This window comes from Aythya ferina (genome assembly GCF_964211825.1).
Source record: "Aythya ferina genome assembly, chromosome: 14".
NCBI classification, from domain to species: domain Eukaryota; kingdom Metazoa; phylum Chordata; class Aves; order Anseriformes; family Anatidae; genus Aythya; species Aythya ferina.
Genome location: NC_140312.1, coordinates 13,732,491 through 13,750,138, shown reverse-complemented (window position 1 = coordinate 13,750,138; position 17,648 = coordinate 13,732,491). Strand labels below are relative to the sequence as shown.

At 42.8% G+C, this 17,648-nt stretch overlaps 1 protein-coding gene and 1 long non-coding RNA gene across 2 annotated transcripts; both read left to right on the top strand.

Moving 5' to 3' along the window:
• The first annotated feature begins 4,540 nt into the window (after positions 1 to 4,540).
• Positions 4,541 to 17,084, top strand: NPM1 (nucleophosmin 1). Its single transcript, XM_084535473.1, has 11 exons — positions 4,541 to 4,704; positions 5,212 to 5,291; positions 7,961 to 8,080; positions 8,899 to 8,992; positions 9,853 to 9,956; positions 10,340 to 10,401; positions 10,790 to 10,844; positions 12,072 to 12,161; positions 13,080 to 13,181; positions 15,684 to 15,758; positions 16,728 to 17,084. Exons 1-11 carry the CDS (start codon positions 4,641 to 4,643, stop codon positions 16,764 to 16,766), a joined length of 885 nt encoding a protein of 294 aa, XP_084391599.1. The 5' UTR covers positions 4,541 to 4,640; the 3' UTR covers positions 16,767 to 17,084.
• On the top strand, positions 5,302 to 6,810 carry LOC311444370. The gene is made up of 2 exons (XR_014697866.1): positions 5,302 to 6,314; positions 6,529 to 6,810. It is a non-coding gene; the product is annotated as an uncharacterized lncRNA (long non-coding RNA).
• Positions 17,085 to 17,648: the final 564 nt, after the last annotated feature.

Sequence of the window (17,648 nt, the reverse complement as noted above, 5' to 3'; positions counted from 1 at the left end):
TGGTATGGCCCAAGACACCCCAAGAATCCAACTTTTACTCTTTAGTATTACAACTAGCTGAAACCTAAGCCCATGCCATCCACTTGGGCATGAGTAGAGCCATATCTGAGCCTAAGCTGTACACACACACACACACACACACACACACACACACACACAAAAACTGTACAGTTTTTAAGTCTTTTTATTTAAAGGGACCTTAATTTAGGTGCTGGATGTGTTATTTTTAAATTAGAGCTAATTATCCCATACTCAAGGCTTGTTCATTCATACCAAGTATTTAGACCCTGCATCTGTTGTTACAGCTTTTGGAGTACTTGATAAAAAAATAAATAAAGAGAAAGCTCAGCCTAGCTCATGTTCTACTGTTGTGATGCTTGCACCCAGTGTAATCTATCTGTGCGAGTTTGTGCCACCTGAGAGCCTTCCTGTGGACATCATGGCTTGTCTGTCATTCCTCCTTTATAGGAGTGAATCTCTGGAATAGGGCCCTATGCAAAAAGGATCCCTTGAAAGCTACGTGTAAGAACACAGACGAGATGGAGCAGCACCAGCACACCCTGTCATTAGCACACTGACCTGGTCACCAGCCACTATTGGCTTCAGTCCCAGACTGCAGCATTCTCTAGAGTTGAAGGATCTTCTGATGCAAACCTTCAGGCTGCTCTGCATAAATAATGAGATACTGGAGAAGCTGGGCCTGGGGCAGACAGTACATTAACAAAGGAGGATAGAGAAAACTTCTGGTGCCACCCTTGGCAGGCTCAGAGGTAAAAGGAAGACTGCAGGTAAGAGGGAAGACAGCCAGGTAAGGCTGAGAGGCACCGAGATGATCTGCAGCTACAGGACAGCTGTGTCCTCACTGCTGCTGCAGTGCTGGAGCATGTCCTGCTGCCAGGTACTGCTTGTACTTCCCCTGTGCCACCTGGTCTGATTACTGCAGTTACTCCAGGTTCACTGGAACCACAGGGATTTTCAGGTTTGAAAGTCAAACCTTTTGATGTCAAGGAAGGGTAAGTGTTTTGATGCCTTTTAAGAATTTCTTCTGGAGTTCTCTGGGCTAGGAATTATTGACCGGTGAAAGGAGGAGGAGCTCTGTGGGGGGTTATGTGACAGCAAGGGAGCTGAACGTTGTACCATCGTGGCAGTGTGTAAATTAAGATTGCATAGAAAACCTTTATCGTGTCTGTAGCTTCTGATTGCTTGAATGCAACTGTGCTATGACTTTAACAATGTTTAAAATGCAATTTCCTAAGTTTTGTAAAAGCTTACTAAAAAGAGAATTCCATTAAGGGAAACCATGTTGACTCCGATTTCTTCCTCAGTTCTCCCTGTGCAGCTATTTCTAAATCACTTGTAAGCTTTTTCAGCTATGTGAGTACTAGATGGCGTAGAGTTGAGCAGAGTAAAATGATCGATATTGTAATGGACTTCTCATCCTAGTACATGGCAGAAATAATAAATGTCATGATATATGACAGCCCTTCTAAAGCCCTGTGGAGCCAAACGAGATGCAGTAAGCATATATCTCCTACTTGCTACCCGTGTTTTGCTTCTCTGTGTCTGTCCTTTGTTTCCTCCCACATTTATTTCCTCGGTAATGGAAGACTGTAATTGAATTAAAAGCGACTCTGTACGAAGAGGAACATGCTGTGGCTGCACCGCTTCCCTTCGGCAGGACTGGATGGACTTCTGCAAGCACAGCCTGCGTTGTGAGCTGCTGAGCGCTGCACGGAGCAAGTTGTGGGGTGGTTTTGACAAGCAGCCAGGTACTCCCGTTGGCTTTACACCAGGTAGGTGTTCGTGCAAACAGCTGCAGCCTCTTTCACTGTGACCATGTAGAATTTCTCCTTCCCACTCCAGGCTGCTTGTTGTTAGGGTCGTGCCAAAACTTCATTTTAGATTTTGATACTAGTTCCTATTTTCGAGCCAGATCAAACAAATGTCTTATCTGTATCTGTACAGCTCCCCTTGGCTGAAATGCCTGATCAATTAACAATGCCTTTGCTCTGCCAGTTGACGCTGGCCACCATACTCAATGGGTTTTCCTTCCTCTGCTGCTTCACAGATCCCTGTGCCTGTCTTCCCTGTCCTGCACTGCCAAGCTCCCACTCTTTACCTATATTTTAAAGGTCACCCTTCAAAGGAATTGCTTCTTAAAGATCATGAGAAATGAGCCAAGCCAGAAGTTAGAAAATGAAACACTGTTCCCTCTCTGGTGTCCTAGAGAGATTTCGAGTGCAGTAAATTGGAAAGGATGTTCATGTTGCTTGTGTGATCACTCTGCCCTTACACCAAGAAGTGACTGCAGATGAATTTCAGACATGCTTAGCAGAGGGCTCAAAGTACTGTTACACGTGCATAAGACTGGCTGGGGAGGACAGGAGACTTTTTTTTCCCTGCCTCCCCTGGTTCCTGCCCACCCAAAAAATGTGAGCTCATCCTTAGACACCAGAGGAACCACACAGAATGATTTTCAGTACTTTGATGATGAAAGCAGTTTGTGGGGGAGCTGCCACGTTGTCAGACACAAGCTATGGACACCCACTCGAAGGAAGCCAGCCTTCCTCAGCTCAGCTGGTCACAGGCTGCTTGTTTCCTCTCTGATACTTGAGTCTCCTAAGATTGAAGTTTTTCTGCACAGCTATGAGGGCTAGAAGTTCTCTCTGTTCTGAGTTCACTTCCTGGCTTTAGTCTCAGGTTGCTGATAATCGAAGCTTTACCCAAAAAATTGTTACTCAGAGGAAAAGGAGTGGCACCACGGCATCTTTGGTGTGGCAGTTCTGTCTGCAAAAATCACAAAGAAGACTACTGTGGTCTAGCACCAGGGCAGGAGCTTAGGAAAGACATAGAAAAGCCTGTACTGTCCTTGAAAACTTCCTCCATCTCCTGACAACTTCTGGTCCTTCCAGAGAAATCAGGCTTTGTTACCAGTTTAAAGAAACTGCACACTCCTTGCAGTTTTTGTTTGGCATCCATCTGCCAGTGGACAATTAATGAAATAATAAGGTTAGACACTACTCTTGTCTTACATTTACTTGGAGCAAAGCATATGCTTTGAAACACCCATCTTTATTCTTTTTCTCTTGAAGTTAATGTCTTATATGAAGCTCTTAGATTTAGCATTATAATGGAAAACAGATGCAGATCTTCTTACATGCAGACCTACTAGTTATTTCTTATTTGTACCAGATTTGTGGTATTTTAGATAGTTCTGCATTTCCAGGTTCATGGAATGAGTTATTACATACTCAGGATCACTTATGTTCTCTTGTGACCTCCAGTTTCCTTATGGGCATTCATGGTTTGTCACATCCAGAGGCAAAAACTGTTCTGCATAGAAAATATGACTAGGGTATGAATGAGCAGTGTTAGGAAACAAAGGCACAGCAGGTGGGAAAATACTGCTCCTCAGAAAGAATGTGTGAAGGGCAGGACAGAATTTGGGCTGAACCGAAATGCAGCGCCCCGTGCCCACTGTAACAGCACAAATCTCCATGCCCCTCACTGTTCCCAGCACAAGCCCAGCACCTGGCTTAATGTCTTTGCCTCAATGCAGTTACTTTTTTTCCTGACATGAATGTATTTTCCAGAGGGATGATGGTGGTCCCCAACCCTCAGTGTGTGCCCACTGCAGTAACAGAGCTGGTGTGCAGCGCATGGCGCTTGCAGAGCTTCCACAGGAGCTGTGACCAGGCTTAAAATGAAGAAGTGCAAAACTCCTCTTTTGTGACTTGACATCCATCAAGGTGTTATGTCTGTACAAGGGTGCAGGTCCCCCACCTTCACTCACACAGCAAGCCGCCCTATTTATTCCTCTACCTTGTTTTCACACACAAGTCAATTTTACTATTATTGTATTTGAGTCAGCCTGTGGCAATCCACCTGACAAAACCTCGGCAGACAATCTGCTTTAATGTTAACAGAATTGTAGGGGGATGTATCCTGATAAACCCAGGGCTCACGAAACCTCACCTTTGGGGAACTAATTGAGTTTTGGACCAGAATACGAGCCCTCACTCTGGAAAATAAGCGATTGTAGAACTGCATTTACTCTTTCTGAAAGGCGGGGTGAGCTCTGCGAGGGAGCAAGGTGAATGGTGCATTTTGGGGGATTAGATTCATTTCACCACCGTGTCACTTGTCACATTTTGGCAACAGAATTGAATTTCCTACTCTGTGAAGGTGAACGCAGATGGTATGGATGCGAGTTACACACTTCACGTTAACAGAGGGGCTCGTGCTCTGAGGCTGCACGTTCAGAGTTTGAGGAGGGGGTGCTCAGGTAAGGCGTATTTATCTTTATTAGCTTTAAACCATCCAGTTTGAAGCACCGAGGCCTCCCCCGGCCGCATCAGCCCCAGCGCCCCCTCAGCGACGCCTCCATCTTGAGGCCGCCCCCACGGCCACGCTCTCGCCCCCCCCCCCCAGCCCCGTTAGGCGGGGGGTCGGCACTGCGCACGCGCGGCATCCCCCGGCGGGGGCGTGGCCGCGGCGCGGCTCTCGCGAGACCTGGCGGGCTATATCTGGGAGGGGGGCGGGCGCGCGGCTTCCTTTAGTGCGCGTCCGCCCGCCGCGCCGCACGCACCGCGCCGCGCTCCGCTCCGCTCCCCCCCCGCCGCCGCCTGCAGGCCCGCAAGATGGAGGACAGCGCCATGGACATGGAGAGCATGGGCCCGCTGCGCCCCCAGACCTTCCTCTTCGGTAACGGCTGCCCGCCGCCATCCGGCCTCCTCCGCGCCGCGCGGGGCCTGGCGCAGGCCGCGGCCTGGGGGCGCCTCAGTGGGTGGGGAGGGGGAGGAGGGAGGGGGGCGGTGAGGGGAGGGGGGGGGGTGCGTGGCGCTGTTCCCGCCACTCGCGCGCGCTCTCCGCCGCCGCGCGCGCCCCACGTGGCGGGCACGTGGCGGCTTTGTTCCGCGCCCGGCCCGGCCGCGCGTGGGGAGCACGTGGGGGGGGGGGGGGGGCACGGCTCTGCGCACCTCGGCCCCGGGGAGGGGCGGTGCTGCTGTGGGGCGCTCCGGGGTCCCGTCGGTGCTCGGCACCAGGCCGCGGCCTTGCCCGCCGCACGTGGTGGGGCTGGGGGGGAGGGTTCGTGGAGACGGGGAGCCTTGGAGCGGTGGGATTAGCGGTAAAGGGTGGTGGATGCCTGCCCGTGAGTAGCGCACCGTGTTCGTATCGCGCCCTGCTCATCGCTCGGTGGTTTCTTCGCAGGCTGCGAGCTTAAAGCAGATAAGGAGTACAAATTCAAAGTAGATGATGAAGAAAACGAGCATCAGCTGTCTTTGAGAACGGCAAGTACCATGCGTGTTTTAAGCTGAAGTACTGGTGGGTGATCTTGTGAGAAGTGCGTTTAATGTGTAAATTCATTCTCTTCTGTGATAAGTGTAACAAAAACGTCCACTGATATTGTATGCTTTATAGGAAGTGATATAAGGTTGAAAAAGCTTAAAAATTAATTTAGAGTAAATTAGTAAGTGTTTGCTGAAAGGTATTAAAGGCTGGAGTATACACGCTAACAAATCAAATGTTAATAGTTCAGATGCTGCAGGAGCACAAGAGGAGAAGAGGTTATTTTAATCATGAATGGACATCCTTCAGAAGACTATGGGAACTTTATTTTGGAAAGCTTTTCTGTACATTTCCCAGATAAAACTCCAGTGCCTTTTTTTTTTTCCTTCCCGCAAACAGCGAATAACATGTGTCTTTTATTGCCCCAGTAAGCAAGACACAGCATGTCAAGGCCTTTGCTCAAGGCTGAGCATGTTTTGTTACGGTTAGCATAAGCAGAAGATGCCACAACTTCATAGGCAAGGAGTTTGAGTTGTACTGTTTCTGTGCTTTATCATTTAAGAGCAAAGATACATCGTGATGACAGAAGAGCTTTAGAATTGGGAATTGCTTCCTGTGGGAGACTTGGGTGCTAGTCTTGTCCAAGGCACAACTTAAAACAATGGTTACAATGCTTTCATTTACACGTTAGTCTTTTAAATTACATGTCTTCAGTCCTTGCATTTTATGAAAATTGCAGCCTTGACAATGACTAATTTGTACTTAATTGGTAACCTTTTAAAGTTTATTTTGAGGGAAGAATAATTAGTATAGGCAGGGCAAGTTCATCTGGTAATCCTCACACCTAATGCAGATTAAATGTGTCAGTGTGAGTGACAGTTAATTGTAGAGTGACAGTTAATTGTATGGCTTTATCCACAGATTCTGATTTGGGAAGTTACTGATGGCATCTCTCGATTGAGTGAGTCCCGATTGAGTACATCCTTCACTGAGGATGAACCAGATTGAATGTTAATCAGTACTTAGTTTTTTAGGGTTGTCTGGAAAGAGGTCTTCTTCAAAAACCTGTCTTTGAAAGAGAAGATTGACCACAGGAGTTATGGGGGTTGAAATAAGAAGGAACAAAATGGAAATATCTTGGAATATAGTTTGGAAGCTTCTAAGAAGCATCTGTCAACAAAAAATACCGTGGCAAGCAGAGAAAGGAGGTACTGGGAGATGAAACTTGAAGCTAGTGAGCTCTGTGCCTGTGATCTGTGCACATGATAACATACTAGGTGAACAAGGGCTGACACATGTCATGCAGGGCATGTAGGTAAGAGATGCAGAAAAGTGAGGAGAAAAAAGTAAAAGTGAAAGGGGAAGCGGGACTGATGATGCATGTAGAGGCAGAAAGTTGTATGGGGACAGATGTACATGTCTTATTAATGAAAGCTGAGATAAAGCAGGGTGGTCACCACTTTATTGCCTACGTACTGCAGTTGTGCATCTCTCCAGTGCAGAAGGCAAAGCCCAAGAAAAGCTACTTGCCAGCCACTCAGTAAGCAAACAGGAGCCAGAGTATTGCTTGAGCTGTGCAAATGACAATGGTAGCTGGGGGTGGGGGCAAGTTCTGTAATGAAACTTGTCATGGTGGGTAGACCCACCAGCAGAGTGATTCATTGTGGTACTAACCCATTTGAGAGATGACATCAGAGCACCAATTTCCCCTGATCAAATTTACAGTAACAAAACATGTCAGCATTAGTAACTTTTGTATCCTATTTCTCAGTCTTCAGCCTGAAAAGCCTTCCCTGGATCGTGATAACTTGACTAAAACACAGCTCTTAAAGAATGGGAACTTGAGTGTGCCACTGTCAGCCTGAAGAGTTTACACCCACATCTTCCATGGGGGGGTGGGAAACTTTCTTTTCATTCCCATTGGAAAAGAGCACAGAGAGAGCCTTGTTAACTTGTCTCAGGAATAATGGTAATACTTGAGAGCATTATTGGTTTTCAGAGCTCTTAGATGTAATGCTGACTCAGAGGTTAAAACAGGAATTTTAGGCCTGTCCCGTGTCTGTCATTTGTGCCTCCCTTCAGCTATGATTCTGAGTCTTCAGAACATGCCATTGTTGTAGTTGGTGTAAGGAGTAGAGGAACTTGAAATATGCTGGGACAGCAGCTCTGTCCTTGGTGAATGAATACAGAAGGTTCCTGCCTAAAGAATAGCATTGAACTCAGCAGCTATATAAAACTTAACTCCTCCTCAGACTTAGTGCATACTGTAGTTGCATAGAGTAGGTGATGTGGTGAAAGATTTGGCAGATGAAGCATGGTAGGAAAAAGGTAAGGTTTGAGGCTATGATACTTTGGGAATGAAAGTAGTTGATTCTGTTTCTGTAGTCACGTATTTGTGCTTCTTCCTATGGACCACCTCCAGTGCTGGTAGGACTTAGCACTGACCCCCCAGAAAGCTTTACTGTGTTTTCATTGAAGCAATTGTCTGCAATCGCACCCTGTAAGCACCAGTGTTACTGGGAAAGAGGTTATTGGCTGGGGTAGGAGTGCAACTCAGTCATTAGCATTCAGAATCACAGACATGAGTCTTGAGTCACAGAACAGTGAATGTACTCTAAAAGTCTTTGAGTATTTGAGGTTCTCAGAATGTGTACTGTTCTTTGCTTCACAGGTTTCTTTAGGGGCTGGAGCCAAAGACGAATTACACGTTGTAGAAGCAGAGGCATTGGACTATGAAGGCAACCCTATTAAAGTAGTACTGGCATCTCTGAAAATGTCTGTGCAGCCTACAGTAAGTAAATGAGCAAGGAAACATCTCTTACAAATTGGGTCTCAGGTGAGAAGGACAAGTTAGTAAAGGTCTAGGTTGTCTGGATTGTAATGATCTGCAAGTGATGTAGTGAGGCATAGTGAGTGGGTTCAGAGAAGAGTCACCTTTCGCACATGCCATGAATGCAAGCTAAATGGATATATATCTTTTTGCACCTAGCAGACTTGTTCTAGTCACCTGGAGATGATAGACTTCGGTTCAAATTACGCATTTTTAAAGAAGCTACATTAATTGTGTATGTCATCTCCGTGTATACAAATGTATGTACTTGCAAGTGGGTGCATCTCTAGTCTGTGTTGCTTTCTTGGAGCCTGGGATGAGAAAATCTACTTTTTCCTTCAGATCAGAAATTCTTATAAGATTGCGAAGATGATTGCTACCTTCTGTGGAATTAAAAGCACCTTCCTTTGGTTCTTGCCATCTGGAATGTAATTTGAATCGGGGTTGTTGATGTTGTGCAAGTGGAACTGCACAATGCTGGGGGCAGGTGTGATGGTTGATCTTGAAATTATCATTGCTGCAATGTTGTACAGAAACATGGATTGGTCTGGTTTTGAAAAGCGTGATTTTAATTATGATATGCCATGACTGTTGTAAATTCGACCCTATTGTGGCACTTAGACTGGAATCACTTATGAAATATTCTGCCAGTTTGAAACTTGCAATTGCTGTATTACCATTGGAATCTCCAGATGTTGGTGCTGCTGGTTTTGCTTGAATGGATTGACTGTTACGCACACCTCACCTTCCATAGTTAATGCTTTTTTTTGTTCACCTAGGTTTCACTAGGCGGCTTTGAGATCACGCCACCAGTCACCTTGAGGTTGAAATGTGGTTCCGGGCCTGTTTATGTCAGCGGTCAACATCTTGTAGGTATGTATTCTGGTTGCTAATCTTCAAAACTAATGTTCGTTAATTTGCAAAGCAAAGGCTTCTTACATGTTCTTGAAGTCAACATGCGTGTTACAGCTGGTCAGCATGCTATGTTGTAGCAGTGCCATGTGCTTAATTAAGGCATTGCTGTTGGAAAGTTCCCATGCTTGAGCCTGAATTGCATTGGGGCAGAGACCTGAGACCTTACTGACAGCACCACCAGAACTTTAGCGGTGTATCTGGTATCTTGAGCAATGCACTGAATGTCTTCAGAAGCCTGAAGTAACTGAGGGCAAAGGAGTTCAGAGAACTGCTTATATAGACTTTTCATGCCTCATTTTTGTATGGATAAGGGGAGTTTGTCAGCCTCTCAATTTGGGTTCTAATCGCTCCCCTTAAAAATGGACGCTGCTGTTCCCCATATGGGAACTTTTTCCTTACCTTAGACTCAGAGGAGAGCCTCTGTGAATTATTATTATTTATTTTTTTTTCAGTAAAGGATAAACTTTTTCTTCATAGAACTGTCTTGAAGCTCATCGTTCTAGAAATTCTTAAACGTGTTCTGGATATGAAGAAGTACTTGCTCTTACCTTCTATGGCTTTTTGTGAGATGAGTGTTGTAGCATATGGGTATTTTTTTTTTTTCCATTCTTCGATTTTGGTGTAGTAGTACCTGCCCCCAGTCAGCTGGAAAAGCTTCTGGACGTAGTGGTTAGTGCTGATAGGATGCTTGCTCAATTGGTTCCAGCATCCCAAGAAGGCCTTACTTAGTTGCGGGTGATAATTTGTTTTACTAGTAATCTTCTTTTTGCTATTGTTAAATGAGGTGGGTATTTTACACGTTGCCATCATTTTATCAGCATTAGAGGAAGAACCAGAATCAGAGGATGAGGAGGAAGATACAAAAATTGTGAATGCCTCAACAAAGAGACCAGCGAGTGGAGGAGGAGCTAAAACACCACAGGTATTCTTCTAATTTGTTGGTCTGCAGAATTTTCTTTTGGTTTGGTCTTTATTCTGCCAAGGAGTGGTTAGGTTATTTGCAGTGATTTACTTAATAAATGTTCTGACATTTCGGAGGGGTGGGGGGCGGCAGCGGGCGGCTATTTTGTACTTAGATCTTGAGATGTTTTAAGTTAAAGGATGTGTTAGCTACAGATTGTTTTCAAAGCTTTGCTGGATAGGCTAATATGAAGGCTATTTATGTAGAAACTTTGGACACTGAAGTAACTCAGTATGTGCAGATTTTTGAATAAACATTAGTGTGCTGCAAGAGTTTGAGATTCTGTTGAAACACTGTAGTGTAAACCCTTAATTTTTTTTATTTTTTATTTTATTTTTTTTAAGAAAAAAGCAAAACTATCAGAAGATGATGAAGATGATGACGATGAAGATGATGATGAGGATGAGTATGTATTTTAGTTTTGATCATATATTTTGAAACACAAGGATAACTTTAAGAATGAGTTGAGTGACATAACTAGATGTTAAGTGAGGAAGCTACTTCTTGGTCTTAGCTACCAAAAATGAGCTCAAATTTATCTCCACAATGTAACCTGAATCAATTACATATTCAAATATGTAATACTGGGTTAGGAAACTTCATTTACCGTAACTCAGTAACTTTGAGTAAATTTAGAATTTCTTTAGTACTACTGCAAAGCCCTAAGATTCACACATTGAGTACTAAAGCAAAGGGAGTGCCTTTAAATACTTGAACAGTACTAAGACTATTTGGCCTAACACCTTGTCACGTGTTAAAACAAGTTATGGTGAGTGACCCCTTTCTAATTCTAGTGATGAGGATGACCTGGATGATGATGAGGAAGAGATCAAAACGCCAATGAAAAAAGTAAGTGGCATGTTTGTGTGTATCTATTGAATGTAGACATAGTGACCCCTCTTTATGTGCTACTGCCAGATGGACAGTTCATCCGGACAGGAGGGACAAGTACTCACACCTCCTTTTAAATAGGTGTTAATTAACTCTCATGAATTTGACAAATAGGCATATGATTTCTTACTTTGTTACAGAGGGGTGTCTGGGTACTTCTTAACTGTCCGCGTATACCCACATGCAGGAGTCAGGCTATTTTGGTTTTATGTATAAAACGCTGGTGATACATGTGGATTGTGCTTCGCCATTTCAATTAGTCCTGCATGTTGTGAGAAAGGTCTTAGTGACTTTTTTTTAAATTAAAAAAAGTTCTGAACTGTGTAAGCCTATAGGAAAAGACTTGCTTTAGGCAGCCAAGTGCTTGAATGTGAAATTACATCAGCCCTTGAGTGCCATCTGGTGGTAAAAACAAAGGAAGACAATTTGACAGTTATAGAGATGAAAGATGGCATATTTTTTTTAAAAGACTTTTTTTTGCATATTGACGTTCTTAGAAACACGTTTAATGTTTTATTTCACTAAATGCTTCTTTCTCCTGATGAATTTCTTTAGGTAATAGTGCAGGGTAGCTTAATGTTTGGTGAAGACTGTTTGACTGCAAGTTTCTGGCTATATAATCAAGTCCAGTGTGACTGAAGGAAATGGTCCCTTGATTATATAGGAATACAAGAATCCATTCTTAAATCTGTGTTTGGCACTGCCTTTGCACATCCTGGACAAGATTTCTGTATAACATACATAGAAGAGCTAATGATTGTGTTACAAATAACAAGTGGTGCTGGTCGGATCTTAGGCTTGCAGTGACATCTAGAATTCATTAAAAAAAAAAAAAAAAAAAGACTTAACCCTTGCACCATCTCTGCCAGAAAAACCCTATGGTCTTACATATACCCTTAGATAATTATATAAATGTATGGAAAATAAAGTCCCACATAGTTGTATGGCATCATAACCAAACTGTCTTGACTGTGTTCTGTATTGTGTTGGACCAGCAGTTTGTCACTTGAGTTTCTGTTGCATAAGTTATTTATGCTCAGATAAGAGGCACTGATCATACTGCATGGAAAACGAGAGTGCCTTTTTGCTTGCAGTTAAATAGTATGTATTTGTCATAGTCTCTAGTAGTATGTTAGTGAGCATAACAGCAGTTTTTCATGACAAGCTTAAATGCTTTCTTTTCAGCCTGTCCGTGAGCCTTCAGGAAAAAATATGCAGAAAGCAAAGCAAAATGGAAAAGACTCTAAGCCGTCCACACCAGCATCCAAAACAAAAGTAAGTGAAGGCAAATGAGTCAAATGTTTGTTCTGCTGTGGAAGCTAGTTTCCTTGCCTACCAGAAACAAAATCTACTAATCCTAAGTTTTTGAATGAATAGGAACCATGCTGTTGCTTCATTGCATTGTGTTGCCTTGTGAAACTCTTCAGTAAAACTGCCTATACAACTACAACAGCTGATACTTGTAATCAGCTCTGCTGTCCCTTGTGAAAGTTAGCAAACCGGTTGTTTAATTGGCTAGTGTATATTTTTTGGGCTACTTGCTTCTACAAGAGTGTTGATCCAACACTCAGCTGCAGTACAACAGGAGACCCTTGCTATTAGGGAGTCTCACTTTTGGTTCTAGTTTGCTGCCTACCTTGTCCCAGCAGTGTTGCTTTTATGGCTTAATAATATCTTGGGTTCGGAAACTGATCCATGTGAGAGCTGAAAGTTTTCTTCAGTTCTGTAATTGTCAAGCTTCCTTATGCAGCTTTTCCTTCCTGCGTGCACTCAAACAGGGAAGGTCAATACAGAAATTAGTGTGGGATGGACAGCAACATAGCACCTGGAAAGCACTGTGGCTGTGTACCTTTTTTGAAGTATGAATTGAATCTGGCTGCAGTTGTGGAGCAAATGTGAAATCACTGAATGTTCGGCCTGTTTTCAGTTTCATTTGTGTTGGGAGAAACAGCTGTGTTGACGTTTGCCCAGAAGCATAAGATAACTACAGTTAAATTCCTAACTTAGCATTCTTTACATTTTCTTTGAAGAATGTTTTGGAAACACAACTTTTTCTGTGACTTGTTGAAAATAATCTGAAATGTCTGTGATAGCTAGTTATTCTATTAAATATAAATTACGATTTTTTTCAGAAAAAAAATGATTTTGTGTACTGAACAGCTTAATAAGCAATTTTCTAACAATACCTTTCAGACTCCAGATTCCAAGAAGGATAAATCTCTAACTCCAAAAACACCAAAAGTCCCTCTGTCGTTAGAGGAGATTAAAGCAAAAATGCAGGCCTCCATAGACAAGGTGAGTTTTCTAAAACTTCAGGTTTCATCAGCTTTATAATACTTGTGCAGCAGAAGAATGTTGATAAGATATGTTTACATGTCACTGCTTGCAGTCTTGTTAGCAGAGTAAATTGATGTTGAAGCTCAGAAATGAAAACTCACTTAGGACAAAGATGAGCATTGTTACAAGGAAAGGAACAAATAACAAATTCTATTGTTATTCTACCAATATGTGAAGTCAGTGAACTGTCCTAATTTGTGGTGATGGGGGGATGACATGACTAAACTGTGCTGCCTGTAAGGCTTCGTAACTTCCAGAAGGGGGAGGTAGGTGCTTGTGATTAAAAGAACTGCATTTTAGTAGGTGCTCTGTCTGTAGGTTGGCTGGGTAAAAGTGTAGAGGGTAATAGCAATTCTTTCCTTGTTAGCCAAATTTGGATGTGTGCTATCTAGGTGTGCAGTACAGTACAAACAAAGCTTTACTGCAGCATAGGTGGTAGTGGGGATCTGACATGTACACTATGCTACTGTTGTGTTTTTCTTCATTGACTCAGAATTGCAGAAAGCATGTAACTGATCCAAAGTCTTGGTTGGAAATTTATTTTTGGACAAAGCTAAAGCCTCTGCTGATGTCAGTGCTACAAAGAGTTCTGGTTTTAGTTTGGTCTGAGAACTGTTTTTTCCTTATGCAGGCATTCAAGTCATCTAAAGAATTAGAATCCCAGAATGGTTTTGGTTGTAAGGTACCCTAAAGATCAGCCAGTTCCAACCTCCCTGCCATGGGCAGGGACATCTTCATCCAACCTGGCTTGGGGCATCCACAGCTTTTCTGGGCAACCTTGTGCCTCATCATGCTCTGAGTGTAAAGAGTTTATTCCTAATAGCTCATCTAAATCTACGCTCCTGGTTAAAGCCATTACATCTTGTCCTGTCACTACACTCCTTGACAAAGAGTTGCTCCCCAGCTTTCCTGTAGCCCCCTTTAGGCACTGAAAGGCTGCTGTAAGGTCTCCTTGGAGCCTTCTCTTCTCCTGGCCAAACAGATCTCAGCCCGTCTTTAGAGGGAGAGGTGCTTCAGCCCTCTGATGATTGCGGAAGCATTAGGTTTATCTTGGGTTTAGATTCTTAAAGCTTTAAGGCAGTTTGGTCCCACAAACTTCTGAAATAGAGCAAAAAAGGTTTAGGTGTATATAGTAGGTGCAGAGCGATTTATGATGACACTGATGTATGACACTTAAGCAAGGAGTGATATATGACACTTAATTGGGATAGAAATGCCTAACTCTAAATTGTGAACCTGATGGTGATGGATGGTATCATTCTGCTAGGTCAAGCTAACCTCTTGGATCAGATGGGCGTTAGGGTGGTTTTCGTGCATGACTCACGGAGGAGCAATGATCAGTGTTTCTGCAGTGTAGGCAGAAGGGGCTTAGCTATTCATAGTAGGCAGAGATGTCCCTTTGGAAGGAAGGATGCACACCAGCTAGCTGGCAGGGAGCTGTAGGTTACACTTCTCATTGCTGAAAAGTTTTTACTGGGAAGTGCTGTGTAGGCAGAAATACCGTAGAAGCAATAGCAGGCAGCTTTAAGGCTTTCTAAGATGCTGTTAGTTTGCCTTAGTAAGTCAAACGGTTTGTGTGGCTTTTTGCTGTAACAGCCAGCAAGTTAACAGCTTCAGAAACAGCTTTTATTATTTTAATTCAGGGGGTCCGATCCAGTAAATAGATGTCAGCGAGCTAATAGAAAAGTGTTAGTACTTGGTAGGTAAGACGTTGTCCAAATACAAGCTTTTTGGTTGTAGTATCTTATTTTCACATGATCTTAGTATAGCTTTGTATCCCTTGAACATAAAATTGCCAACCTGGTAGGTGTACTGTCATAGTTAGCTAGATACTTGAACTGATGTACCTGAAGAATTGCTCATGGGGCATGTAAGAGGATAATTATACTGTGCTGTATCTCCCCTGGAGATGGGAGGTGTGAGGATGAACCTAGATCGTGAGTTACTCAGTCTGTTTTGTATGTTTGAGTACATACAAACAGTTTCAGAGGTGAAAAGAAAATATCTCAAACAGTTCATTAAATTCTTAGAACTGCTGTATCAGAATGAGATGTAAGGGGTTTGGTAGAGGGAATGTAGGTGGGAGATGACTTAAATTTTTGCTTGGGAGAAGAGCTAAAGCAGATACGTGTCACAAGTTGCACCCTGCAGTAGGAATCCTTAAATGTAGAATTAGTTGATCTGAAAAGCACAGGAATGTTGCCTACAGACTGCTTGCTGTTGTGTTTTGGAGCAACGATGCTTGTATGGGCATTTCAGTGTGTAGGCACGCTGCTGTGAGAAATAACTGGGTGCTGTAGAAAAGCAAACTTTTAAAAAACGGTTTGGTGGGTTTTGGATGTTGCAAGTTGAGTTTGGTAAAATTCCACTTGTATTGCAAGGGATTTAAGCTTTGTTGGAGTTGTTTGTTGGAATGATGAAACGGCCTGCATACGCTAAAGTTTATTTTTTTCAAAATAGGGTTCTTCCCTTCCTAAGCTGGAACCCAAATTCGCCAACTATGTTAAGAATTGTTTCAGGACGGAGGACCAGAAGGTAACTAAATTTATTGAAACTTGATAAAATCCAAAAACTTTTATAACCTGACTTAAGGATTCTTTTCCACTTCTTAATCTTTACAAGCTTTGGACTGTTTCAAAGGGTTACAAACCACGAACAATACTTCAAATTAAATAAATGGGAACAGTTTTAAGGGTTTAGTTGGCTAGGATGAGAAAGCTAATATTTTATTACATTTTTCCAGCTTTTATATGGTTGGTAAATTATCTCTTGCTTACTAAACCCACAGAATTTTCCTTTTGGCACCATATTGGCTAAGGAAATGAGCTGTGGTTTTCCTTGCTGCTGAAGTTGGCCACCTAGGCCAGTCTGCTGTTCAGCCTTTTGTTGGGGAGGGTGTCTGGGAGGGGGAACTGTTTTGCAATTGATATTATGGCTTTCTTGCTGCGTTTTCTCCCAAAGTCAACTGAACTCTTGTAAGAGGGCAAGCCAAAAGGTGGTATCAGGAAGCAAGTTTCTGAATTAGTTATTACTCAACATGTACTAGGTTAAAATGTGTCTTAGATTTCCCTATCAAAATTCCTGTAAGTTAAGACTTTCTTCCAGTGACAGAATTCCTTATGCTTTCCTGCTTCCTTCAGTGGTTCAGAGTAAACTTGTCTGATAGACAAATTGATAGGTTCTTGAAAGAATGTTTAAAAGCAGTTAGCCTCAGCTACTGGAGTTGGTCTGACATTAGCCAGGGTAGGCAGAGTTCAGCCAATATTTGCCTAGCTGGTCCACACCCATCCTCTTACCTTCACTGAATTCTTACTATTGCGACTGAGTGAATAACAGCCTTTTAGCAGAAGGAGCTAGTGTGTTGTTTTCAACTTAATTTTCTCCGAAAGAAGTACAGTTTTGTTGTAATTTAATGTTAATATTTTATAGAGAGTAAGTGGAGATAGTAAACTGAAAATAATAAAAATAGATTTCAATTACTAACTTTTTTGTGTACACTTCCAGGTCATTCAAGCTCTCTGGCAGTGGAGACAGACTCTGTAAGAAAAGAAAACAGTTTAAACAGTTCATTAAAATCTGCAGTCTTACTTCTGTAACCATTATTTGGCTGTCCTTTTTACAAATGCTGAAAGAGCTTTCCCTACAGTGTCTGATAAATGTCATCCAGATTACCTTGCCAAGAATGTGTTGTCCAAAATGCCTGTTTAGTTTTTAAAGATGGGACTCCACCCTCAGCTTCATTTTAAGTATGTATGGAATGTTTTGATAAGGCATGGTGGTGGTGGTGGTCAGACAAATGGAAATGGTGGGAAGACTAAATGTACGTGGAAAAAAAATAAAATTTAGTATTTTAATAAAGTACTATCGTTTCTTTTTTTATGGGTTGGGGTAGTCTGCATACTCACTGCAGAAGATAACAGGACTTTAAAGTTCTTGTAGGAACTACAGAATAAAATTCTAAAGTATTTTAGCTGCTTCTCTTCAGCAAGTACTCATCAGTCAACTTTGTCATCAGTGTTGTCAGCTTCAAAAACAACTATCCCAATTTGTATTAGTTTTACAGCTACTGAGCGTTCAGCTTGGTGAGAAGACTAGGTGGTAAGCGGGACTTTATTCTTGTCTGGAAGTGACCACTAATGATATAATTGCATAAAACAGCCCTTCCTGCATCTCAATTTCTGACCTGCTTCATTGCTCTTTGGTTTATGGTTTTTCTCTAACAACTAAATTTGTAGGGCTTGTGATTCCACTTGTAAAATGTAATGCTTTTGATTTGGGAATTGCTGGCAGTGCTGTTCCTCTGAGGGGCTACAGTCTCTGAGGTTGTCTCACTTAATGACTGGGGTAAGGGTTTTGTGGAGGAGAGTTAGCTTCAGTGCCGAAGGGTGTGCCTAGAGAACTCAGACCGAGGGAGATCAGTGACCA